A 27203-nucleotide genomic window follows, 5' to 3' on the forward strand; every position below is an offset into this window, starting at 1 on the left:
TATGACACCATGAGCTTAAACATCAGACTAATCCAGTGAAAGTTGCAAATCTTCAAAGTGTTTATTTTATGTTGTAATGTTTTATATCTTAATTGTATTTATATCTTACTAGTGCAGTGTGTTTTGAGCCTCAGTATTTTTTTTTTTTTTTTTGGTACCATATTTAATGGGCTAAAGACCATCTCCCACACAGTTCTGCTCCATTCTATTCTAATGTCAACACGGCTACAGATACAGTGACATTTCAGTTGTAGATATCCTTAAGTTGGCTAATTCACATCTGCACCATCCCATATCCATCACCACAAAGGAATGCAGCCAGTACTACATTTTTACTGTGTAATTTCCTGTTTCTAAATGTCGACTGAAATGCCCGCAACCAAGTCCAGAAAAGTGTGACCCACGCCAGCGATGGGACGATGATGATAATGGCAGCTCTTTGATTTGCTGACTATATTCGGGCGGCGTCGTGCGGAGCCGGACCGGCTGCGATGCCCTTTACGCGCAAACTGCTCGTGCCAAGGACCTGAGCAGCGTGACTGTCGCCGTCCCTGCTCTCACCAACACCTACTGCGAGACCAGGGGCTGAAACCGCGATCGGTGCAGCTATTGGTAATGTGAGGGGGGGGGGGGTTGCAAAGGAGGCGGACCTAGTGCGACCCCCACAATTGAGCTCAAGAGTCTTTTACAATGCCGACCATTTCTCAAACGCGTGTTGTAGCTGCTGGCCTGGAGAGCGACGGTCCCAGTGCGCGTAAATCCCCACAAATGTAGATAGACGCTACAGCGACCTCTGAGAGAAAGACAACAGGAAAGGAGAAAGAGACATTGATCATCCAAATTATTCCCACTCACCGGAGGAATTAACCTGAAAAGCTTCGTGACGAGAGCCTTTGGTAAGACTTAAAAAAAAAAAAAAAAATCAGGTATATGCCTTCAATCATGAAAAAGAAACTTGCTTTGCTTTCAGATATGACGCGGCTGTGTTTGACGTGATGTTTGTACTTAAATGCTTTTTAAAACCTTGGAAGGAGTGGGCCATGGGTTAGGGTTAGGGCTTTTTTTTTTTTTTCGACCACACACAGAGCCAGTGGGAGAAGAGTGAAAACCCATAGCTATTATGAATCTTTGTATCCTATATGAGCCCATGGCACACTATAGTGAGGCATATGGCTTTGTTTCCTATTAGGGGGTGATCGATAAAGAAAGAACAGCATGTTTGGTCCCCCTGCAGTGAGCGCCAAGTCCAGATGTCACGACCATGTGCCTCAAGGAGTCAGTGACAGATTGTCGTGCATCTATTGTGGCTCCGACTCATGTTGGGGTTTGAATCTTTCTCAGTACGCGTTGGATGAGTCTGAAAGTTAAAGTGAAAGTCGCCTTGCAACAGGTAAAACAAGTTGGATGTTGGATGAATGACGACATGTGTATTAGACAGCTAGACTTTTTGTTTTTGTCAGAGTGTTTCCAAACGTTTCCAAGCTTGAGTTGATAGATAATCAAACTGAATAATCGATATGAAGTCGGGGCCATTTAAAAAAAAAAAAAAAAATCCCTCGGTTGTAACTGTGAGACATTTTCCTTTAGTTTTCTCAGCCTACACCTTCATGTGTCCAAGCCACATGACACCGAGTACAGCCGTGCTCTTCCTGCCCTCAGAACCATATCCGACGGAGCGCTTTTCTCTGAATAGCAGCCGATCACACGGCGACAACAGGTTCACTCTGCGTTCAGATGTGAACAATACAAACAGCAGCAGCTTTAACAACCAGCAGCAGCCTCTTAAAGCTCCTTGCCTTTGTTATTGCGGGCTAAATATACCCATGTGGAGGTAGAGCGCCCTGTGTGGGAACTGAATGCTGCACATCACCAGCCTCAGTGAGTAACACTGAGCCCCTCACATGTGATATTGTGTCTGACAATAGTGGATTTTGGTCATGAGAAGTTTTCTTTCTGCACTTTTTTCCAGGAGTCCGTGTGAGTGACATTTTTCTTTTTTTTTTTGGTTTACTTACCTAAATATGTAGTTGTTTTGAATTTTTCTTTGAGCAGTCTGTGTGGGTTTTGTATTTAATATTCCCCTGTTATACTGTTATACCAGCGACCAGTTTTGTCTTTTAAGCAAAACTTTCATCATTCGCTGGTTCCAGCTTCTTTGTTGTCAGGATTTGCTGCTTCTTTTGTCTCATATGACAGTAAACTGAACATCTGGGTTTTTTTTTTGTTTGTTTTTGGACTATTGGTAAAACAAAACAAGCTGGGTCAAGGATCAATTTATAGATATTTCCTGGAGCAAATGATAAACTGACCAATCAAGAAGATAATCCGCAGATTAATCCATAGTGAAAAGTAATCTTCAGTTGGAGTCCTGGTTATTTTCACGTTTCAATACAGTGCTACATTCTTGCATTAATTATATAATTATTCTCTAAAGGGAACTATCCCTTTAAAAGTGATGTTAGACTGTTGCTTTACTGTAGCCTATGCAATTTCTGCAGTTTCCACAGTTATAATCATAATCATACGTCAAGTTTAGACATTTTTTATTGTGTCTAACTCATGACTTTAGAATAGATATTTTGTAGGAAGAGGGTGAAACACTGTAGTCTTTTGGAGCCAGTATTATGGCTCTTATATGTTAAAGGCTGAAAAAGTTTCCAAGCTTGTTGCAGGTTGCTAGTTTCAATCTCTAACTGTCCTCCAAAGAAGTTGCTGTGCAGATGTGAGCGCTCCCGTGCCTCTACTGGTCAGATGGCGCGCAGCGAAGCACTTAACTCCTCGTTACTTAAATGAAGACGGCACCTAGTGATCAACTGTGGAAAACTGTGGAACTACCTGATGTGAAGTATTGTATAAAAAGATTACCAGTAAGATTGAAAACTTTGAATCCAATTCTGGGATACAGACAGACAGTCTAGAGAACTTCTCTCTGTGTATTCAAGCTAGCGTGGGTGAGGGGGCTCGTTTTTGACTTTGGCCCCTATCTAAACACTAACACCCTACATGGGTTTCCATGCTGGGTTCATCACAGCGGAGAATGGGCAGATAAGCCTGTCTGCGGTCACTGACCTCAGCATGTGCTGGGAGTTTGAGCAGGAGCCGGACAGGTGCACGCACGGTGTGTGGGGGCCGATGTTTTATCTATGTGGGAAGCAGCCAGCTGTGTTCTTCTGTCACTCTGAAGAGACCTGTGAATATCTGCGTCAGCCCAAGTGTTAAGTATCAGCCACTCCAGAGGTTATTATTATCGTTGTCATGGGGCTCATAATCTGTGGGGTTGAGCCTGACCCTATCATGTGCTGTTGTCTATTTATATTGAAGTCATTGGAAAGTCATCGTCCTTTGTTGATAGTGTGTATTCAAACGGATTCATATATTTAGGTATATACCTGTGGCTGTGAGTGAACAGATCTAATCCTCTGAGAGGAGTTTGAAGGTAAAATGTTTTCCCTCAAGGCCCTTTGACATTAAAGATTTAGTTTGTTGTTGTTGTGGTTTTTTTTGGGGGGGGGGGGGGTTGTCCCAACAATTTATATCTGTTGTTCATCATCAAGTTCAAACTTTTTTCCTTTATGCTTTGTGGTTCTTTGTTTAAAAAATGGCACTAAAACTCCCACGAATTTGTTCCCTCTGGAATAATCAGTGCCAAAACATATACTCTCAAGCTAATGTATGCTGCCTTGAAAATTCCACAGAGAGCCACGTGTCATTGTATTTGAACGCTCACAAGAAACAAATCACTATATACTTGGCGAGCTACAAACTCTAGCATACATTGAAGGTTGGCAGTTAAGTTCTACAACATTGGTCAGGCTCTCCTAAAGACTTGTCTTCACCTTGGATTCAAAAATAAGAACAGTCAAGTCTCAGGTTTTGAACAATGGAACAATAAGAAATACGTAAAGCAGCAACAGGCAGATAGCTACTCACCTTGAAGCAGCTATGATCTCTAATAAAAATGTGAGAACAATGTGACAACGTGAGAGGGGTTGCTGGTAGTATTGAATTTACAGAGAATTATCACCTGAATCTGTAGCGCCCCTCAGCTTTACAGAGCTTTATGGCAAAATTTCACCTCATTGTTTAGTTTACTGTTATTGCAGGTGTAATATTTAAAAAGCATTTTCAGTGAAGACACCCTCTCCGGCCAAATGAAGACATGAGGGCGGAGAGAGAATCAAAACAGTAGTGGGCCATAAGGCATGTTTTTTTTATTCCTTTTTTTTTTTTCCTACTGGGCGTTTATGCTTTCATTTAAATATCCACAGTGAGAGAGAGACAGGAAATTCAGGGAGAGAGAGAGAGGGGATGTCGTGCAGCAAAGTGCCACAGGAACCCGGGCTGCTGTGGTTGGGACTAAACCTTTAATGGCACGTGGATGTTTGGTCATACCCATGTTTATCAAAGGAAAAAGTAAGTGGTGCACTTACCTCTGTAGTTGCTTCATGAAAGGCAGATTTTAGCGGTCCAGCTTACACCACCCCTGCCACCACAGTGCAGCAATGGGAGGATTGTCGGGCAGTTTGATGTTGCTCTGCAAATCATCTTTTAAATGAGAGCTGAGCTTAATATTCTCAGCTAAATCCTTGTGTAAACACAGATTGTGTTGGCCGCTTGTAAAACAGCATGTTAAATTATGTCTTGGCTCCCTTTGTGCACTCCAGAAGTGCTGCTTCCTTTTTACAATCCCTTTAACGATTCAGTCAGTCTGTGTGTGAGAAGGAGTCAGAAGAATGAGGCGTGAGGTGACAGCCTGTGTGTAAATACACATTGCCATCGTTCTGTGGAGATCTTAGTGGGCTGAGATGATGTTGTATTTAACTGTTTTTTGACTTTTATTACATTGGATATTGCCTGACTGTCATGTGCCCTCTTCTCAATTCATTACAGCCTTTAGTCAAGGCTGCAGTGACCATGTCTCCCTGAGCCGCTGTGTACTGCACCTTACTATACAGTTATAGCTCATGCTCTTGCAAATGAGACACCAAACACACAGTGATTTGACAGATTTGATATTTTTTATATTGTATTTACTGTAGAGTATAACAGAGGATACCTTTGATTTTGTATTCAAAAGTCAGGGGAAACTTTTTCACAGGACGAAGCATCCATACAAAGATCAATGCAAAAGTAAATTCAATACAGTCAGAAACTGTTTACTGCACATGGTATAGATGAATGACTTTTTTTGCAGTTTGATTGATTTCTTCTAATATGTCAGATTTTGGTCCTATTTCTAAATCTTACTCTTACGTTTGTCTTGTAGATTGCAGAGTTTTTTACACTTGAACATTGTGGACACAGGAATCACTTACATTTACCATGTACCCTAATTTGCCAAGCTTTGCTATGTAAAATTAATTAACAGCATTTAAGAACAGCAATGAAGCGTGTCCTGTAGATTAAACTGAATTGTGTTGTGAATACGATTCCTCTGTTGAAAATGCATGTTTTGCCTCTGGCCCAGGAGCTGACTTGTGATTTAGTTTAATCATTATGTGTGTTCTGTCATGCATCACACTGCTTGGAAACAGGGAGGTGATGCAGGGAGCTAATGTCCATTTTAGCATGAATGTCACAGGTCATGTCTTTTGTTGTGGATATTTCAACATCTGCATTCGTGGAAAATGAAGTGAAAATGATCATGCAGGCCCAATGTTGTATATAATACCTTTTTTCTAATGTTTAACCAACCATAGTTACAATATATTTTGAAAGTTGTGCCTTGTTGACCATAGAGAATGTGTGTTGATTTTCTAGTCAAAAAGGCTCAAATAATTTGCTGAACATTATAGCTATTTTAGAATATTAATATATGGGTGTTCAATCAATTGTTGTTACATTTTACTTTTTACTGTACTTGAAAACACCATTATTAATCTAGCTTAATAGCATGGAAAGGGAGGGCTAGTAATGAACTAGTTTATACGCTGAGTTGTGAATTAAAGAGTAATTATTTACCTTTTTGCCAAAATAACTATACATTTTGTAATCAGTTGCATGTAAGGATCATTTCATGGCAATTACTCAAAAAATAGGCTTCTCAAAAAAAATTGCTTCAGTGATTGTTCATTTCAACTGTTAAAAGTTATTTGGAGCATTTAAAAAAAGATGTAATTCATGAAAAATTTACCATAATCAAAGCCTGCATTACCCCAGAGTAGAATATGTAATTCAGGTGGTGGCCGATATCGCAGGACATGAGCATGTGTTCCTCTGTCCCCAGCAGAGCACGTGGCTGAGGATGAGCTGGTGCTGCCAGGCGCTCTTGGCTGAACCTCGTGCCTGTTCCTGATACACCACCACATGGGCATCTCCTCATCTACATGTGCTCACCCACTGCCCCCCACTTGTCCCGTGCCTCTGCCGGTTTCATGCCCAGCTGGCACAAAAAGAGATGGGAAATAATTGTTGAGAATGCAGCAGCTACAGTTCTTTAAGAGTAAAATGTTTTATAAATAGCTGCTCTCTCACTTCAATGGAAAAAAAAAAAAAAAAAAAACTCAAACAGCTAATCATTATTCACCTGCCCACCTGTTCAAACATTTCAAATGTCATGTTAAGTCCGGTCACTCGGAGTGGAACTTTTCACTCCCATGCCCCTTCATGGCTGATTTGTTACGTAACAGAACTCACTGGGGGCTCCAGTAGAGTGTAAACGTGTAAGGTGACCCCTCTGGTGCTCAGTAGAAGACCATGTGCTCAGGCATTTTCTGAGATAGACAGAGATCAGTCTTCATGTACAGAGATGTACAGACATGCACTTGAATACGTTTTCATGGCTAAGGTACAAAGGAGAACCATTTTTCCAGCAGGAAAGTCACCCAGGATACAGAGACGCGTGCAGAGAGGTCAATCAGAAGGAGCAATATCAAATGTTATTTTCATCCCTAACCTTTGCACCTTTTGCCGTTGCCACAAACAATAAATTAATGTCCCTTCCTTCGCACCAGAGTTTGCACAAATATGGTGTTAAAGAGTCACGCTTACTACATGATACATTTACACTGCAACAACTTGCCTGGTACCTGGTATTACTAGTCACACTTTGAGCATCAAGCTAATCTGTTTTTTCGTTTGGATTTATTGATAAAAAATAATTACATTATACCATTAAAATGCTATAATCCAGTTAGTAGGAAAGATGTGTTTCAGTGAGAAAGTGTAGAATAAGGACATAGCAGCAGAACAAAAATCACTTCATAAACCACATCTGTCAAGTCTCTTAACAAGCTGCCCTGGGTCATCCTGATGGACATGTTTAGAGATGCACATATGGTTAAACTGTCTGGCCTGCCATTCACCCATCACCAGATGAAATTACGCAGCAGAAATAGTAGCCGCACCATGTCTGTTTAAAGAACTAATTTTGCATACAGCTACCTAATCTCAGAGTTGTTCTGTCCTTGGTCGGTACATGTCCGATGTCTCTGCAGTGTCTCAGTTCTGTCAGTTCTGTATCAATGCTGCTGATTGACTGCATGCGTCCTCCAGAATCGGTGGAAGTGGAGAGCCATGCAAGATCACAACCCCAAACACACCAGGTTTTAGATTTTGGTAAGACACACGTGGTATAGTTGGTCTGAATTTACTTATGGCTGTTGTACCTTGATACTTTTACAGAGAACTGTAACAGATGATCATTATTCATTGTTGGAGACTTCATTGTCCACATACTTTATATTAGATTATATTATCACTGTGCTCTGATTAAAAGATTATCTAGCAATTAATTGGAAATAATTAACTAGAAGTCTTTTTTCAAGTTATGTACTTTTGTGTGTCAATGTTAGATTTGGCTTTTCTGCGATTTCAAAAAGAAGACATTTCTCACTGTCTAATAAAATTAAAGTCTTCAGAATACTGAAAGTGTCAACAATACATTCTGATAACCTAAACATTAATTATACTGAGCATAAGAAAAAAAAGAATAATGCTTATCAAATTTCACCTACTTTTCTTCACAAATGTTTTTAAAAGGTCATGTGAGGCACAGCGTGTTTGCAAACATAAACCACCATTGACATAAATGAAGTATAAGTACAAATGTACAGTAAAACAAAACAGTCATCATATGGGTGGAAAAATGTCAAGATTGTGAGACTCAATAATGGGCCTCCTACTGTATTTACTGTAAATGCAGTGGCTCCAGGGTGTTGCTGTGGGCAAGAATAAGCTCAGATCCTCTGTTTTCTAGTTGTTCATCAACAAAAGCAGAGATTGGACTCACCCTGGGCTCCAGTGGCACAATATGCACTTTCTTAAAAAATGTTTTAATCTTCCTATTTGTAATTTATAAGATCAGTCTCACCTCTCTGGAAATTGCCATTATCGAAGTTGTGTGTTGCAACAGGAAGCACTGACATCAAGGACTTTTACATTTGTAGTGACGTTAAGGGACATGTTACCTCAGGGTAAATAAAATGTCTCTATAGATGAAGCAATGTAAGGTTTCGCTGAGGTTAGCTGTTCATATGTTTAAATAAGATACAGATTTAGAGCTTAATTTTTTTTTATAGGGGTTCAATTATTCATTCCTTTATAGGCCACTGTACCTGATTATTGTGTGGAGTATCATGCGGTGTGACTTTGTTTTACTCCTCTCAGGTTTCTTTTGTAACCGCAGTGGCATGGTGTCAATGACCCTCTTCAACTGCACAGTATGAATAGCAGTAACAGTGATCTTCTGGCAGAGAAGACACTGTGAACACAATTGAGCTGCTGTACAGTGGTCACAGCGGAAACAGCGAACAACGCACCATTGTCTCTTTGCGTGAAATAGTGAAGAGGATTCATTGGGGTCATGGTGGGCTATGACAACTTCTTAGTTTTTAATCAATACTTTCCCAAGCAACAAATGTGGCTGTACCACTTCTGTTTTCAAACCATGGCTGCAGAGAACCCCCAACTCATTAAGGAAAAACACTGTTCATATATATATTTATCGTATTACAGTAATTACTGTTTTGCAGACTGCCTTCTCACTAATTTAAGGGATCCTTGTTGTGAGTGATTTGATATTTTGTTGTACTTATACTGTATATAAAGACTGCTGTGTCATTGTGTGGGACCTCAGCAGTAGCGCTGAAAATCCGCAGGCTTGTGACTTGAACCACACAAAGGACAAGAGCAAACAAAAACCAAAAAAACTCAAATAGATCTTGACCTTTGACCTTGTGCTTTGGACTTGTTTGCCTTGCTCAGTGCTGAAGTTCTGGAAAAGCACAGAGAAATTTTGTCATCATTTCCAGCATTTTATCTCAGCCTGTGATCATTTACAGCTACAGCATGTCGGTGTGTGCTGTTCATGTCAGTGTATGTGCAGCAGAAGTTTCAGTGAATGAACTGAATGAGTGAACGAATGAGGTCAGGTCTTGGGTGTTGGAAGTCACTGTGTCAACAGTAGAAGTGAGTCATCGCTGCACAGTTTCACAGATAAATATTGAATAGAAGGATTCGTGACGTCTGTCATTGATTCCACAATTTCAGAAACCTGACATGTCAGTACAATATCACAAGAGCTAACAGACACTGCAACACTGTATGACACTATATAAAATCTTTTTTTAAATTACAATCAGAATTTTTTTTCAGAAAAAAAAGTTTTTTCTTTCTGATATATACTTGTGTATATATATATACACACACAAATACACACACACACACACTCACACACATATATGGGCACATACTAATGTGATAATGTAATAACAGCTGTATTTGATTATATTAATTATTAAATAATGTGCTTCAAAAATGTATTTCTTTAAAATATTAAATATTCAATAAATGCAGGATTTCAAAGTTAAAAACATTTTTTGGTGTTATTTCGTAAGAGTTTCTGACTCAAACATCCTGCTAATCTACATCATTAGGACCGTGTGGCCGTTATTTGGTCAGATTTGATCGACAGCGGTCTGGAAACAACACCACAGATGCTGATAAGTTCATGCAAATTGTTTTACATCAGCTTTACCCAACCCCGTGGCAGCCACTTCAAACCAGTGAGAGGAAAAAACAAAAGAGGCAGAAATGTTTCATCTGTTTTACTTTGGCATAAAACTTAAATAGGATGTCATGTTCCATAATAAGAAGCTTAGAAAATATGTTTTCAGGGCCTTTAAACAGTCACTTTCAATGGAAGGTATCTTAAACAAACCCACACATCTGTATGTTTGTGATTCATGTCTTTTCTGCCTCTGCTCTAGGTATTCAAGACACTGAGTGACTTTAAAGGATCATCTTCGTTGAACACATACAAGCCAAAAAAAAATAAAAATCTGTCACAAGGTGGATCATGGAACCTGCTCAGTCAGAGATGAACATCTTATCCAACGGGAAAAATCACGACCTCGGGGACGACATGAGTGTGCCAATGAAGACGCTGCTAGAGGAGGATCAGTGAGTATTCTCCCATTGTTCCGCACACAGATGAATGGCTGCTCTTTGTTGCTTATAGACTGGTAATGGCATTTAACACAGCATGTGTTAAAGTCCTTTTGACTTTCTGTACTAGTTATACTTGTGTGAAAACCACATCCTGGATTATTTGAAGTAAAACAACTGATTTTTAAGTTTAATTTAAAAAAGCTAAAAACAGTTTAGTTTTTGACAGATTTATGTATCTGTGCCTTTGTTGCTGTAATAAGAGGGTCCATTCATTTAATCAGGGGGTGGATGTGGTGAGCGACATACAGTATGACTTACTTCCTGCATAATCTTTGCTTTTTTAAATGCATGTTTACCTTTGTTTTGTGCTCGCCTCATCGGGTGGATCGTTATACAGAAATGGCACTCAAACGGTCAGGTATGTCTGTGCAGATTTGTATGAGGGGTTTTTCCTCTGCATATTTGTTTTCATGCATATAATAATGCAAAAACACTGAAGCATGTGATTTTGATTACTATCTGCAGCAGATATGTGTACAGTTTTTGGAGGGAGATAGAGAGACAATCAACCAACAGGTATGAATTTCCCCCCTTAGATTTGATGATCCTGATGGAGGACTGGAGAATGAGGAATTTTTGCCCAGTGCAGATGGAAAGAAACCTATACGCTTCACAGATGTGAGTGTAAAATCCTATGTTTACAGATGTGAAACAACAGAAAGAGCATTATGTTTTCCAGTTAAAATAAGTTTGAGATTCTGTATGCTCTTGTTCGGTTTTTTTTCCAACAGTTTGAAGGAAAGACCTCTTTTGGCATGTCTGTCTTCAACCTGGGTAATGCTATAATGGGCAGTGGAATCCTGGGATTGGCCTATGCCATGGCCAACACTGGCATACTCCTCTTCTTGTGAGTAGATAAGTATATTTCGCTATAGCAGTGCTACTCCAATGAAAGGTGGAGACTGTTAGTGGTTAAATACAATTTAAAAAGTGGTAAAATAAAAAGTAAATAGTTGCCAAAAGCACTATGAGGTCCTGAGTATCTCTAATGTACTTTCTGGGAGTGGGCTGCACTGGTGGTGCGGTCAAGTGCCAAGGCAGTGCTAATTAGTTTCTGGTAACATGTCATGTACCATGATATACTCTCCTCTATTCATGCCATTTTGCTCATGCTCTCATCCCCTCCCTCATTGCCACATAGAGACCCCGGAAAGGACACAGCCCAGAATAACCCAGCTCCAGACCCTGTGTGAGGCAGCTGGATTGCTTATTTAGTTAACTCTGCTCCGTGCTGACGTCTGCTGTCAGACTATAACTCTGGTATCCTTGGTCATGTAGTTTTCGTTTGTGTAGCTGCAGAGAGCAAGTAGCACGATTGGAATAGAGAATGGCGTCAGCATTAGCTTTACCTGTGGAAATAGGGAGTCAGACGCTAGAGCTTTCAAAGAATAGTTCCTCTTATGAAATTTCTGCTAGGAATTAGGTCAGGGATGTTATAACTATATATAGGTGGTGACTTCTGTAACTGAGTGATTGCTAAGTAGGAGGAGAAGCAAGAGACATCTCGGTTACATTTAAATGAGCTTTCAAAGCAATCTGAAGATTCCCAGTCATCAAGATCATGACCACTTACGTCAAACATGACATACAATAAACAGCACTTACATATCAAAGTTTACCAAAACCCTAACCACTTACAGGTAAAGCCAACACACAGTGGGGCATCCCTCCCTCCTGTTATAAGACCCACAAAACACAGATGTGAGCTGTGGAAAAACTGCAGGATCAGCCTGTAGGTGAAAGGATATAACCCTTCTGCATGATTGGATGTAAATATAATTGAAAAATGCCACTAATGCTAAATACCCCTTTATTATTATTCTTCAAAAAGCCAAGTATGTACAACATGTACTAAATATTCTGACTAAAACATGTGAAGACATGAGGCTGTGACTTCTCTTTGGAGAGATTAGAGCTTACATGTGGAGCTGTGGCAAAGGTTAGCAAAGACTATCGAAAGCTTATAGGCCATTTTATTTTGATATAAAGGTTTTTTAATACCCAACTGTTTCATCAAGTTTAAGATATAGCCTCTATTTTTGTCTATTGAGACAGACAATATGACAATTAGTATTAAAGACCTGTATAATGAACCAATTTTATTATACTGTATCTTACTTTCTTTGTGTTTTTTCTATATTCCCTGAACAACACCTTTCATATAACCTTACATAAAATTCAGTCTACTTTTTAAAAAATCTGTTTAATCCTGGATTTATATGGAATTAAAAGTCATGTGACTCTTGTTACAAGGAATTTAAAAAGCATACTTCCTAGAAAGAAAACAAAAGAGCTTTCTATGCACATGAGCTTGAATATTTATGTGCTTTTCAGGAGAAACAATCTTGTGACCTTCATATGTCTATATGAGCACTTGATTAGAAGTGAAATATGTAAGTAAGCATTGATTCGGGCTTCCTAGTTGACTCCATAGTTGTTTTGACACATTCTATTAAGAACATGTGCAACTTTTTTTTTAAATTACATGTTCATACATCTGAATTTGTATACAGGTTTGCTTTGACGTTTGTTCTTTGTTGCCTCCGAGACATCTTGATCCGATACAAATAGACATTCTCAGACCTCCTCAGCATATTTCCAGCATGACACAGAAATAGAGCAGTTATGAAAAGCCAGGCGCCTTGCTGAATATTTCACCAGGGTGTCAGCATCCAGAGAAGGATACCTCTTCATTTAGACAAGGCGTCAAATGTGGTTTTTCTAACAGACACAAATAAACACTAGTTTGTGAGCTGATGGAGATCAGATAGTTGACAAAGCCTTTGTGACAGCGCTAGTTACTGTTCAGTGGGATCTCAGGCCTCGATCTCCATCCATAAAGATTCTCGCTTCAGTTGTGGCTACAAGAAATTCAAGAGTGTACAGAAATACTGGGAAAAGGTCTGAGAAAGGTGATGGATTTGAGATCACCCTCTGACTCTTCAGGAATGCTGACCTGAGAGCCCTTACCCAGGGCTCTGTGCCCCTGTAGGAGGACCTCTGCAACTCAGAAGACAAAGGGGTTATGGGAAATAGCATTTTCATCCTTGTGTAACACTATTGACCTTCATCAATGGAGTACATTTATATTCTTTTATTTCAATAGACTTACTGTGTCAAGAATGCTTTCTCTTGTTTTGTGTTTATTGTTTGTTTCAACTGTTGATTTTGTGTTACAGTGTTACAATTAACATTTTGAAGCAATGAGCAGCATCAGCTTCAAAATGCCATGCAAAGACACAACATGAATGTAGACAATCTAATGCAAATGAAGGAATGCCAGGCTTGCAATCCAAAGAATGCACAATTTATAAGGCTGACATGTACACAGTGGTATAACAGTAGTATATTATTTTCCCTTTTGTATTGTGTCTTAGATTTCTTCTGACTGCAGTGGCAGCCCTGTCATCCTACTCCATTCATCTGCTGCTTAAATCCTCTGGCATTGTGGGTAAGCCTTGTCCAAGCCTTTTGTAGAGAAACAGTACAACCCCTCTGCGTTATAAAGTTACACTAATGAATGAAAATGACATGTTGACTTTAGTGAAAAAGAAATATAACAATAATTATATTTCACTGGTTTAAGAACACTCACTATAGCAGTAAGTAAGGCAGTTATAATTAAATTATTGTCTAGTTTCTCAGTCCACTTAGTTTCTCTAATTTAAGACGGGAAATTAAATTGAGTGCGTTTATTCTATGGTCTGGTGTGTAGTAAATTTTGTAGTGTGTAGACAAATATTAAACTGTGAAAATGACACAATTCTTCACCCACCAAACACATTATTTTTTAGTCTTTTTTTTTGTTTGTTTCTTGTTGTGTTACTCAAAGGGATGTCTCAGGAAAGGTGAAAAGTATTGTTTGTAATCTATTTACAGGAATTCGAGCTTATGAACAGCTGGGGTACAGAGCCTTTGGCACTCCTGGAAAAATGGCTGCTGGTATAGCAATTACCCTGCAGAATATTGGAGGTGAGGAGCCACTGTGACTGCGTGGGTAATGTGGTCACCAATATGTCACCTGTCTGCAAGCTCCCTGTGGCAGAAAACATGATTTACACACCATTAAATGGATTCATCACACACCATATTCACCTAAACCTCTAGTATTACTGGCTTTCGTCCTATGTCATATATCTCTCTAAGTATATTGGTTCATATTAAGAGCAAAGACCAGGAGACCTGTTGGTAAACAGCTGCATACCCAGGGGTTTGGGCATTAACAAGACTTGCTCCCACTCACACCAGCAAATTTTTGTTGACACACATTAGACTGTCATTACGTTAATTCTGCAGCACAATGGGTTAAATTTGCAGTGCTCAGAGACTGAGTGCATCATTTTTCATGTCAGAAATATCACATTTCACTAAAGCCCAAGAGGATGTCAACGAATCGCTTGTTTTTTTCAACCAACAGTGCAAAAGCCAAAGACAGTCAATTTACTGTCCACATAAAACTGAGAAAAGCAACAAATCCTCACATTGGAGAAGCTAGAACTCCATAATGCTTGGTATTGCTGCCTGAAAAATTACAGAAACAGTTAAATGATCAAAATTGTTGGAAATAAATTTTCTTTTGCTTGATTGACTGACTAATCATTTAAGCTTTTACAACTGTTTTCACGCTGTGTCAAAGCAATAAAATTCTGATGGGGATATTTGTCTTTTTTGTCCTAAAAGCCTGAAAGTAGCTGAAATGACTGAAATTCCCATGAAGAATATAGAGATCATGACCTCAACACCTCAGTAGTAGCTTCAGCTCCGTCACTTAAACAAGCACAGTGTGAAAAGTGTTCATGTGACATGTTTGTTTGTCCAGTTTGCCAGCGTACTAGCACTCAGCCACGCATTTTCACATTTCCTCTGTCTCCTCTTGTTACAGCTATGTCCAGCTACCTGTACATTGTTAAATCTGAGTTACCGCTGGTCATCCAAGCCTTCCTGAAGGCAGATCCCAACTCCGAGTGAGTATTATGACTGATGCACTTCAACAACAACATCCCTGTGGCGCTTGTTGAAGGCACATGATTCCTGCCTGCTGTTGGCCCAGATCTCAGACACTGTATGCAGGGTCAAGAGGCTTGGCAGTCTTTGTGGGCAGTGAATATGTCAGTTTGCACTATTCATTGATTCAGACAGTGTGGGGGTGTGATGAGAATGGCAGCTTGTAATTGGCTGAGCAACCTAGGTGAAGGGGTGGGGGGTGGGTGTTTCCAGTCGGGTATCTGTCAGTTATGTATACACACAACATAAACCCCCAGCTTGTGGAGGCAAGCGCTGTTCACGTCACAGTCATTCCACAGACACTCTGCATAAGGCCATGGAGGACTGAGGCGGATTCCAGCTGCCTGCTGAAATCTAAAAACAAACCTTGTGCTCAGAAGGAATTGCGGCGACCGCAGCCACTTTCCTTTTAAAACATCTCAGGCCTGGAAGATAAAGTTTTCAGATATGTCAGTAACCTTGTGTTTTACATATTGGGGCTAAACATCCAGACAGCCCTCTTAGAGCTCTTACATTCAATGCAATACACAATAAACAGTGTCGATACCGGATATTCAACTAAGGTTGTGGGCTGACCTGTCTCTCCATCGTGTTACTGCTCTTGTCTCTCCAGTTTCTTACCATACCCTTACGATAAGTCGTACATGAGGGCCTGTGCTTTCTGAAGGGCATGACATTAGCCTTTATCACTGATCAGTTTTGGATCGGGATAAACTCATATACTTATATCTGTCTTTGTGTGTATTAATGTCAGGGTCAAAAGCTCAGCTACAATCAAAATCGTTTTAAATATTATGGCTCCCACTCCCACTTCCTGGCTCTCTCTGTCTCTGTCTCTCTCTCTCTCTCTCACACACACACACACGCACACACACACTAATGACAGCAGCAGGTGGTGTAACATGGGTGCCAAATTCCGAGGCCGGTGCATAAGGACAGGTCAGCTCAGGGCCAGCTCTCAACAACCGAGACACACACTGTTCATTTCCACTTGATGTACCTCTTGCTGTTCAAATCCGTGGCGTCAGGAGGGCACAGTGGAATGAGGGGCCGGTGGTGGGGCTGTGGCTTTATTTATCACCTGTGGCTCTCTAAATATAGACAGCCATGTGTTTGCTATGATGTGTAGCGGATGGACAGACAAGTACCTTTCACTTAAGATTGCCTGAGGGAAGATAAAAAATGGTTTCTAGCAATAGACGAAGATGTACACATGCATTACATGGACACATTTCTTACGGCGTATGCATCAGGATTATCAGGTGAAATATACAGTTTGCAGTGGAGTCTTTGCTCGGTCACACAGGGAAAGGATCTGAGAGCTGTAGGCTTCAGACTTGAACTTGAGTCAGACTGAGGTCATAAAAATGAGACTTAGAGGCCACTCTGAGACTTGACTCCACCAAGACCAGAGTGTAATTGATATTTGATGCCATCACAGACATACCGATACTGATATTTGAGAATTTAAAAAAATTGAGACTGATGTTTCGTTTTTAACATTACCACATTAGGATCCCCTAAATTTAGTCATTAAAAAATTGTGATCAAGTTATGTGCATATTGGGACTTTTTACAGTTTAAAATAAAAAAAGTTTTAAATAATTAATATATTATTAATTAACAACATAATATCACAGGCCAATATCATTGATCTTGTAAAATTTTATAGAATAAAAAAAAAGAAATACAGTGCCACACAGGCCTTCATAGCCACAAAGCTTAAATATTTCATTATGAGGCCTATGCATTGCAAATACTCAGCATCAGCAATGTATTAACACATGTTTCACAGGAAAAATGTTCATATGCGTGACTTGCAGTGTGACCTGTGCTTGTCCTCAGTAAGTTGAACTGGACTTGGACTGGTCTCAGCAGTCGTGAGATTTGACTTCCCTAAACAGCTTTGGATTCACTGTAGCGACAAGTGAAAGACGATCATCAGAAATGACCTACTGACAAGAAGTCCAAAGAGGGCGTGACCTGTGAAATGTGCGACTTCCCATGCTTTCAAGGAAGAGACACTGCCGGTCTCGTATGTTACAGCCTGTAGGGCCGTGGCAGACAGCTGATCCAGCTGGTGGTGTCTCATTCAGGCGGTTAAGAATATCAGGCTTAGCAGCTTAAAAAGGGGCTGTAGGGCACAATAACCTTTACAGTTTGACAGTCATTCCTATAAACTCCGTGTTGCTGGCGGTCTTCTCAGGTGTAAAGCTCCTGATGTTTAAGATTTATGGTCTTTGCTCCTGGATGTATGTTTTCCTGAGAGAGACACGCAAGGGGAAATTTGTCTTTTATACTCCATTGAGTAAACTGGCGGTCGTCAATCTCAAGGACTGAAACAAATCTTCTGTTTACATGACAATAAACAAGCTGCTTAATCACATACCGTCTGTTTACTATAAACAATAATGTTGTAGCTGGTGAAATATCTGATGTTCTTCCTGTAGTACAGGAGTAGGTCACTGTGACATATCGACACAGAACGCAATGACGTGGAACTGCTTCCCACCACCAACATGTCCGCATGTGTTAAGAACACACGTATGCATGTCGTGTCGGCTATTTAGGTTATACGAGGGAGCTATGTTTTATAAGGGGCATTCACAGGATGTTTGTTTAATGGGAGGATATGTGTGGTGCCCGCATATAGCACACGGTGATACAGCAACAAGGTCCCCCATTGGATTGAAGGGGAAGCAGGGTTATGATTGGATGTGTCATTCCATCCTCATATGTTTCTTGGCCTTGATCCAAAGCCTTTTAAGCAATGCCTTTCAGATTGAAGTGTTTTCAGATGGCTCTATGTTGTAATATGAGTTGAGAAACAGGATATTAAGGACAGAGATGACTTCTTCGGTGCCTTGCGTTGTGTAGGCTCGTCCTTTTCTGCTACTGTGAACTGTCACATACATCACGAGTTATGTAACAGTCTATTCCAGTGCTACTGTCAAGAGCAACATAAGCAGACAGTTTTTTTTTTTCCACAATCTTGAGGCCAATGAGGTTCCCAGCAGGTTGCTGTTGTCCTATCAAAACGCAACACACCAACCACTTGGCCCAGTAGATTTTTCACAACATGTTGATATTCAAACAAGCGCTCTCAGACTAGGTGATTTTAGAAAAAGCAGTGCCAACAGTTTTATGAAATGCCTAAAACAATTTCTCACCATCTCATTCTCCAGTCTATTTTCGTCTGTGTCTCTCTTTGTACTGTGTCTCTGTGCCAGTGTTTGAAATATTGAGCTCACCAAAGTAAACTAGACTTTTCTCCAAACAGTCTGTGGTACTTGAATGGAAACTACCTGGTCATCATGGTCTCTGCCAGTATCATCCTGCCCCTGGCTTTAATGAAGCAACTTGGTGAGTAACACAACACTTGTACATGTTCTCTGGCATTTCTGCCAGTTGTCATCTGCCCAACATTTATTTTGAGACATCTGAATCTAACACAAAGGATCTGTTGTAACAGATGCAAAAGAGGCATATAACCTTTTAGACTCTTAATGGTCTCAAGCAGCAAGCAGGGCACAAAAAACCCCAAAACAAAATATGAAAAGTTAGCAATGACAAAAATAAAAACACTCATGGTCCAAATTGTAATGCTAAGTTAAAATGATGATGACTCACTAGATCAAAATTAGGTCACATTCAAAAAAACACAACACACTCCTGCCAATGCAGCCTTTGTATTGTTTTTATACAGGGCCTGAATGCCCACTACATCAAAAAATTTGACTTACTGGGTCACTTTATGGGTTAAGAGGCTGCCTCACCCCACTTTTAGACCCTTAAGCTTTCGTTCACGCATTCGAGTTTGGCTCTTGTCCTCTGCATTTCAAAGCATTTTACATTTTACTGCAGCCCGCTTATCTAACTCATGCATTTGCCATTTTCTGTCTTTAGTGAAGATATGCTTTCTTTTGACCTTGAGCCAGCTTACATAATAGCATTTTGATGGAACATTTCCCTCAAAGTCAAGTCATTACTGTGTTTTATCCCACCGCTGGCACTGGAAACAGCAGGTGCCCAATTAGACATCTTTTTTTTTTTCCCAGAGACTCTCGATTCCATTCTGAGCTACTCACTACAACATGAAGTGAACATGCTCTTTCTGATCTCATACTGCTGTGAGGTCTTTCAAACAGGGAATTTTAGGGATGTTTTTGCACAAGCCTCATTTATGGAGCAGTAGGAAATCTTCTGAACATAAACCTTCTAGACTTCTTGTGTAACTAATAAAGCTTCTATAGTCCCAAACAACACGTGAAGACCAAAAGGATTAGCTCAATTTGAGAAGCTGTCACATTGACTATCTTGTTCTCTGTCTTTTCAGGTTACCTTGGTTATACCAGTGGATTTTCTCTCAGCTGCATGGTGTTCTTTCTCAGCGCAGTAAGTTGGTCCAGCTCACATAGCGCACATCACCAGTGTGACTCTTCACAAGGAGCCTCATTTGTTCTGGCACGTCATCTTGGCACATATGTTACTTGCTTTCCCACCCTCGTCTCTTTCCCACACTCGTCTCTATTTTCAGTGGTATGTGGCTATGTTTGATAAGGCGAATTTAAGAGCTGCTTACTGACATCAAAGGTTGGGAGTAAAACCGAAGTACTTAGAGGCTGAGTCACACTAATCTGATCCTTTCTTTGATTATATCCCTGATTTTCTTCCCTCCTTTTGCATCTCTCTGCAGGTTATCTATAAGAAGTTTCAGATTCCCTGCCCGTTCGAGGAGTTCTCAGCCAACAGCACCGCTGCCCACCTCAGCGTGAACGTCTCAAGCCACGGCCACGAGTACACCAATGGTGTGGTTCACGCTGATGATGATGACTCTCACTGCTCCCCACGCATGTTCACCATCAACTCACAGGTGGGCGGCTGAAGTGAAAATACAGTTTTCATACCTGGATCGTTTTCGAACACTGAGTCCTCTAGGTGTGCTCGTAAGACTGAGTTTCCACATTTATTTTGAGAGGCTTGGTTTATGTGTTTCTTCACAGACAGCATACACCATCCCCATCTTGGCTTTTGCCTTTGTATGCCACCCTGAGGTCCTGCCCATTTACACCGAGCTTCGCAAGTGAGACATCCCTCTGTAACCTGCAATATTTGATAGCGTGTCAGTGGAGAATGTGGCATTCACATAACGTTCAACTGTCTCTGATTTCAGTCCAACAAAGAAGAAGATGCAGAAGGTGTCCAACATCTCCATCTTTGTCATGTACAGCATGTACTTTCTAGCAGCCCTCTTTGGCTACCTAACATTTTATGGTGAGAACAGCTGTCCGGGTCACTTGACTGAGAGTTTGTGTTTGCAGTATAAGTAGATGATTAGAAATTATTTATGCCCAAAATGAGATCAATATTTCTTATTGTGAAAAGATACACTAAAACGCAAAAGGAATACTGTTTGGCTCAGAAGCAGTAGAAGTGAGAGATGCTTTTTAGAAAAGAGAGGCCACTACGGTTCAAAAATTATATTAGAGAAATGAAAATAACTTCGGCATATAAGGAAAATCTACAGGACCCGATATTATGATGAACAGGGGCTCTTTTATACTTCAGCTGTTATTTGTGATTTTAGTTGAGATTTCTTTATGTCAGTGTTACAGAGAAATCTTTTATTTTACTGTAACATTTTTTCTGGCAAGTACAGTAGCAGCAAATTGATTAAATATTTAATCACTATTTTCAGAGGAAAAAGTCATTGTTTTATGAATTCCCTAGTCAATGGTTACATTTTTTTTTTTCTGCTCATGGAATTAAAGCTCCCTCTTGTGGTGACTGTTTTTATAATGATGCTGTCCAGTGCCAGAAGTCATTCCTGAGTGACATTTACATGTATTAATAAAAATATGTTCTCTTCATATTCCTGCAGACAAAGTGGAGCCTGAACTGCTGCACACTTACAGCCGGATTGATCCTTATGACACTTTGATCCTGTGTGTGCGAGTGGCCGTCCTCACTGCTGTCACACTGACCGTCCCTATTGTGTTGTTCCCTGTAAGTCTGTCGTTCATTTGCATCAGTGCTCAGTGAATCTTATAGTGTGGTATTATTTCCTCAGTAAATGTTCTGTTTGTGTCTGTCCACAGGTGCGTAGAGCCATCCAGCACATGTTATTCCCCACCAAGGCTTTCAACTGGTTGCGTCACATTGCCATTGCTCTCATTCTGCTCACCCTTATCAACATGCTGGTGATATTTGCTCCAAACATTCTGGGCATCTTCGGCATCATTGGTTAGTTTAAAACTTATGGGAGCTTTTTGTCTTGCTACATAGCCAACATTAGCATCAAAGGCTGTTTACTTACCAGCCTGTGTTCAGTATTCATTTTCATTCCTTGACTGTTTCCATTTGTGAAAGGCAACGCCTATGTCAACTCTTGCCTTTATCACACACTTGCTCTCTACTGCAGATAGCAGGCTAACAAGCTAGCCCTGGCCCGTCTTGCCACTTTCCAGTAGCAACTCACTGCAGCCTCCAATCTGCTCTGTAGATGTTGCGCTGCTCAGAGGCCATATTATAACCTTTTGTATTATAAAGACAGCGATGGCAGACGCTCTTGTCCAGCGACAATAACCACCACCTGGTCCTAGAAAGAAACCACATTTAGTGGCAGAGAAAACTTAAAAGAGGTTATACTCTACATACAGTGTGATCGCTGGTTACTTATTCTGTGTCTGTTTACAGACTGAAACCTCCTATGTGACATTGCACTGTCAGTATGTGTCAGGCCATTAAAAGCAAAACTAAAAAACATGATTAGTGCATGTTTGTTCACGGACAAACTGACGTCCTGTGTCAATATTATTGTCATGTTCTGTCCTCAGATTGGAGGCAACGTTTCATAGGTTAGAGGTGAAAGTTGAAAAGATCTAAGTTAAAGGACTGCCAAGGACATCTTCAAAGCAATGGTGCATTTAAGTACACATGTGGAGGTACATACAGAGTTTACCTGAATACACATAAATATATATAGACATACAATTACAGCTCACACTGTCAGATGACGCAATATGTGGAGGTTGCAACAACTTCTGTTTTGTTTATTTATGTCAAAAAACAGGTGAAAAGCAGAGACGAAAAGATATTTCAAAAATCTGAGTGAAAATTTAATTTGCCAAGCAAGCCTTCTGGAATTTTTTTGTTGTTGTTTTGTGTAATTGTTTTTACTCACAGGAGAATGCATAAGGCAGCTCTTTGTGTTTTCAAAGGAAGAGTTTTGACCAGTCCTTCCTCTTTCCGCTTTCAGGTGCCACGTCGGCTCCCTGCCTCATTTTCATCTTCCCTGCTGTTTTCTACATCCGCATCGTCCCCAAAGATGACGAACCCATGAACTCCGTTCCTAAGATACTGGTGAGCCATTAGAAGCTTTGTCATGTAGTCCTTCATATACCACTTTTCGTGATATATTTTACATACCGGAGTTCTTCATAATTAAGCTTCTGTATTACTGGTGTGTTTTCCCCTCATTCTTAGGCCGTCTGTTTTGCTGCTTTGGGCGTCTCCTTCATGGTAATGAGTCTGAGCTTCATATTCATCGACTGGACAACGGGGAGCGGCCATGCTGCAGGAGGCCACTAGAGGCTGCTTCAGTGGGTGTGGGCTTAGGAAATGGGGTAAAAGAACTGGTCAGTGTAAAGGCGGCACTACCACCTTAGTGGATACACACTACAGGGCTGGCCAGCACACAGCCTGGGGTTTGTAACAGTAATATACTGTACTGTATGTGGGTTGGAATCACGCTTCGACTAATCCAAGTTGAATTAACTTTTTGACTGTAACTTAACACATATTTGAATGAAATCCTTTCATAACAAAGTTCAATTGTTCAGTTTAACGTAGTGCAATGATAATGTAATTTATATGAATAATTGGGACTGAACAGGGTCTTTTTTTATCGCCATCTGTTTGCGCATCCACATTCACGATGGTGAAATGGTCCTTTCCTGTTGCTTCCTCTTTATTTACACACAAACAGCTGCAGCTGGTACTGTATAGAAAAAAAGTTGGTATGATTGTCTTTTAGGCTGGAGACAGGAAGATATCAAGATATACATAGGAGCTTGCTACATCACTCAGAAGTTAGTTTTTCAACATATATTAATTATTTTCCATGAGACGCACATAACAGGACTCATCCTGAACCGGCAGCACTCTGAACTGTTCATCATCATGTAATATAAGACAAAAAGTGCTTTAAAGCCTTAAAGCACAGACAACATTTTATTTTCATGATCTGTCAATTGCCGAGAGTTGTTACGTAGTGTAGTATCATACAGTCTAAGTTTTTGTTCCATATGCACAAATCAACAATTTCCTCACAAACCCTGGTGCCTTTCTGCATTTGGAACAGCACACAAACATACAGTATAAACAGGAGTGTATATTTATTTAGCTACTATAACTGTGTTTTTAATTTCAAATGTACTCTATTTAACTATTGTATATGATGAAATTAATGATCCAAAAATACTATGTATGTTTTTAGTTTTTGTTTTAGCTTACAGTATGTAGTTAATAGAAGGTATTACACATGGACAATACTTTGAACGTTTGACAAAATAGAAAGAGCTTGACTTAAAGATTTGATACCTCCCTTTGTAAAACTTTTAGCACAAATATGCCAAACTGTGACCCTGAATATAAACTAAGCAGAGTTCAAGTATACCCAGACAGTTCACCTCTTAGTCTTGCTCATAAACCTCTATGATTCTTGATTATTTTCCCTTTATTATGGAAATTACCTTTTCCATATGATATGATAATATCACATACTCTGTATCTACATGTCCCAACACTTCATTGCAATTTTTCTCACATGTGTTTAGTAAGTGAGGAAAATATGGTATTTAAGATAAGATGGTCCTGTATTAGCCCCACGGTGGGGAAATGTGCAGTGTTACAGCAGCAAAGTGGACAGTACAAAAAAAAAATAAAATGAAACAGCAAAATGTCAATATCAAATGCTTAAAAAAGGATAAATAATAGATAATAATATAATATTTGGCTATGCAGAGAGTTTGGAATATGTGAACACATGAGCAATGGACCAATTGCTAAACTTATGTAAACAAAACCAAAACAATGTTGGCTAGACACCACTTACTTACAAAGGTGAGATAGAAAATATATCATTGGAATTTGGGTGACCCAACCTTTTAAATTGAACTTTGAGGGTTTGATCAACGCCTGGCCAAGCAAAATGAATTTGGAGAGATAAACCCACTGGTGGGTCTGGCAGAGTTTATCAAGTACATTTTCTTAATTTGAAGATGTATGAATCTGTTGTAGTTCTGCTGTAACATCTGTGTTGTACTGTGGAATATTCTGATCTACTTTCACACTTGTTGAATATTTAGACTTGAGGTTAATGTTTTGCATGTTGTTATGTCCTGTCCGTCCTGTAGGTGGTATAGTGAACTGCTTACACTGTCATACATTGATGTTATTGCGGTACTGTACAATTGACATCTTATAGTGACGTGTATTGAAGTCTCACTCTGTGCTATAATTATTATAGTGTTATATTAGTGTTACGAAGCCCTTCTTAAAAGTTGTGACAACAATTAATGTTTTAAACGTCGTTGCAGTGATGTTCAGTCAGTGCAGTGACACATTAAATCTGAGGTTAATTTAGAGGTTTGTGGATGAATACTTCAGATATTTGTAGTTCTTCAAACTGATTTTGTGTCGCATAATAGCACTGACAAACTTTTTTTTTTTTTTACAGAGTACAGGAACAATTCTTTATAATGAAATATATATCACTAGTTAACTTAAGATTTAAAATTAAGTTTTAAAACGATGCAAAGTTTGAACTTCAACAACTCAGAGAAATGCCATGACAAATACTTGTAGCCAAAGAAGGTTTTATATTGTATCACAACTCTCCGGCTTCAGAGAAGTCCTATGTAAATCATCACTTCTCTAATTTTATTTATGTATCCCTCTATTTTGTGTTTATTTAGCAGTTCGGATTCCTGATCAAGATGGTTTAGGGACAAATTATGAAGAACAGGAGAAATATTTGATACACTTATTGACCTCCGTCCCTTGTTTTTCCACGGTTATTTGCATTGGCTGTTGTGGTGTAAATGAAGGGTTAGTTTTGTGAACAGAGTTTTTATTCATCACGCCAAAATAACCACCTACCTACTGCTTTAAAATGGCTTTAACTTTTAAACAGGTACCACAGTTTTAATACCAGGCACAACATATTCAATATGCATTTTTCATGTACCTAAACAAATCTATTTGGTATTTTATTATAGCTGTTTTTCAAGATATAAATCTATGAAATGACACAACTATAAGTAAATAATAAGGTATATGAATTTTGTTGAATAAGATGTGGCTTTATATAAATAATGTATATAAATGTGAACCTTTTATATTTGTGATGCATATTTACAGTAGCTTGTAAAGTGTAAATAGCAGGGACAGTTTTAGTTTGGCAATAAAATAATTGTAGATGTTTTTACATTGTTTCTGTTGTCATCATTTCCCCCTTCACTGAAACTAATTCTGATTTAAACAGCACATATTTCTGGTTATTGAGTTTAAGTGCAAATGAACAAATCAGCCATTTGGAATTTTTCTGTGTGTTTAATTTAAAATTTAATTGATTTTCTGCACTTAACAGACATTTAAACAGCTGATCTCATGAATATACCCCCTGAAAGACACACACACACACGCATACACACACACACACACACACACACACACATACATGCTTTTGTACATGGTTTGAAAGCAAGAGTTGGTCTATACCTGGTCAATGTCATTATAATTTCTGCCATGACTAAACAGTGTTTACCAAAACACACTAAACCTGAACTTGAGGTCATTGTGATCCCTGACTGCTGACCTTGTTATGTCAACAAACTGCAGCTCTTTAGTGTAACAGCAAAACGAATTGATTTAGATTTGTTTCAGTCAAAACTGCAGACAAGACATATGCTAATTTATTTCTGACACTCTGATCTGAAATTCACTGCTAATATCTGTGTACAGAATATGTCCAGCTACCTATCGGAGGAAGAAAATCCCTGCAATGATGAGTGAGCAACATTTAAATAGCACATTAGAGCTGAATTAGCAATGAAACATATTGCATTTAACAGCATCATTATGTAACTCCAGTACACTGGAGCCTCAATAGATATGACATGTTATCAGCATAATACTGTGCTTTACAAATGGAAACAAGACTAAATATAGCCTATGACCTCACCTTAGGACCACAGAGTCCAGATGCAATTGAAAAATGACCCCAAATGAAACAGCGTTGTCATGGCTGAAGGATGGAGGAAACAGTTTTAAAAGGCAAAAAACAAAATCAGCTTTCCTCCTGTATGGGATGAATAATTTCCCATAAAAGTATGTCTCCTGCTCAGTCAGAGGATCACATTTATTTATGTATCTATGATGGTAATAATTAAAGTAACTGTTCTTTTTACTGTAATTTTTTAAATTTCAGATTATTTTCTTTTTATTACTCCCTTCCTTTAAGAGTATTAACATATTCTAGCTGTTGTTGAAATTGCCTACTTTTATGTTTGTTTGCATTTCTTTTATGAAAGGTGCTATATAAATTAAGTTTATTATTGTTGTTGTTGTTGTTGTTGCTGCTGCTGCTGTCTTCACCAAATATATGGGCCCTGTACAGCTAGCAGAGGAAACAGGCAGGCCTCGGTCTGTGTCCACTCGGCGGCGCTGTCCACCAACTCTTAAATCGG

The 27203-nt window shown here is 39.4% G+C and overlaps 1 protein-coding gene across 6 annotated transcripts; it reads left to right on the plus strand.

Moving 5' to 3' along the window:
- Positions 1–373: 373 nt before the first annotated feature.
- On the plus strand, positions 374–25942 carry LOC139630208 (sodium-coupled neutral amino acid transporter 3-like). 6 transcript variants are annotated; one of them, XM_071493406.1, is made up of 18 exons: positions 375–896; positions 1190–1390; positions 10209–10401; positions 10787–10807; positions 10986–11067; positions 11181–11296; positions 13827–13900; positions 14329–14421; positions 15332–15413; positions 18734–18816; positions 19790–19848; positions 20150–20326; positions 20457–20536; positions 20627–20727; positions 21335–21459; positions 21552–21696; positions 22712–22815; positions 22939–25942. In XM_071493406.1, the coding sequence occupies exons 3-18, from the start codon at positions 10298–10300 to the stop codon at positions 23041–23043; spliced, it is 1551 nt and encodes a 516-aa protein (XP_071349507.1). In that variant the 5' UTR covers positions 375–896; positions 1190–1390; positions 10209–10297; the 3' UTR covers positions 23044–25942. The 6 variants fall into 6 exon arrangements, with proteins under 6 accessions (XP_071349509.1, XP_071349507.1, XP_071349505.1 ...); XM_071493404.1 differs by lacking the exon at positions 1190–1390 and adding an exon at positions 6227–7557; XM_071493405.1 differs by lacking the exon at positions 1190–1390 and adding an exon at positions 6230–7557.
- Positions 25943–27203: the final 1261 nt, after the last annotated feature.

Source organism: Trachinotus anak, unplaced genomic scaffold, assembly GCF_046630095.1.
Source record: "Trachinotus anak isolate AG129_WGS33_773 ecotype Australia unplaced genomic scaffold, CSIRO_AGI_Tana_v1 ptg000013l, whole genome shotgun sequence".
Taxonomy (NCBI): Eukaryota; Metazoa; Chordata; class Actinopteri; order Carangiformes; family Carangidae; genus Trachinotus; species Trachinotus anak.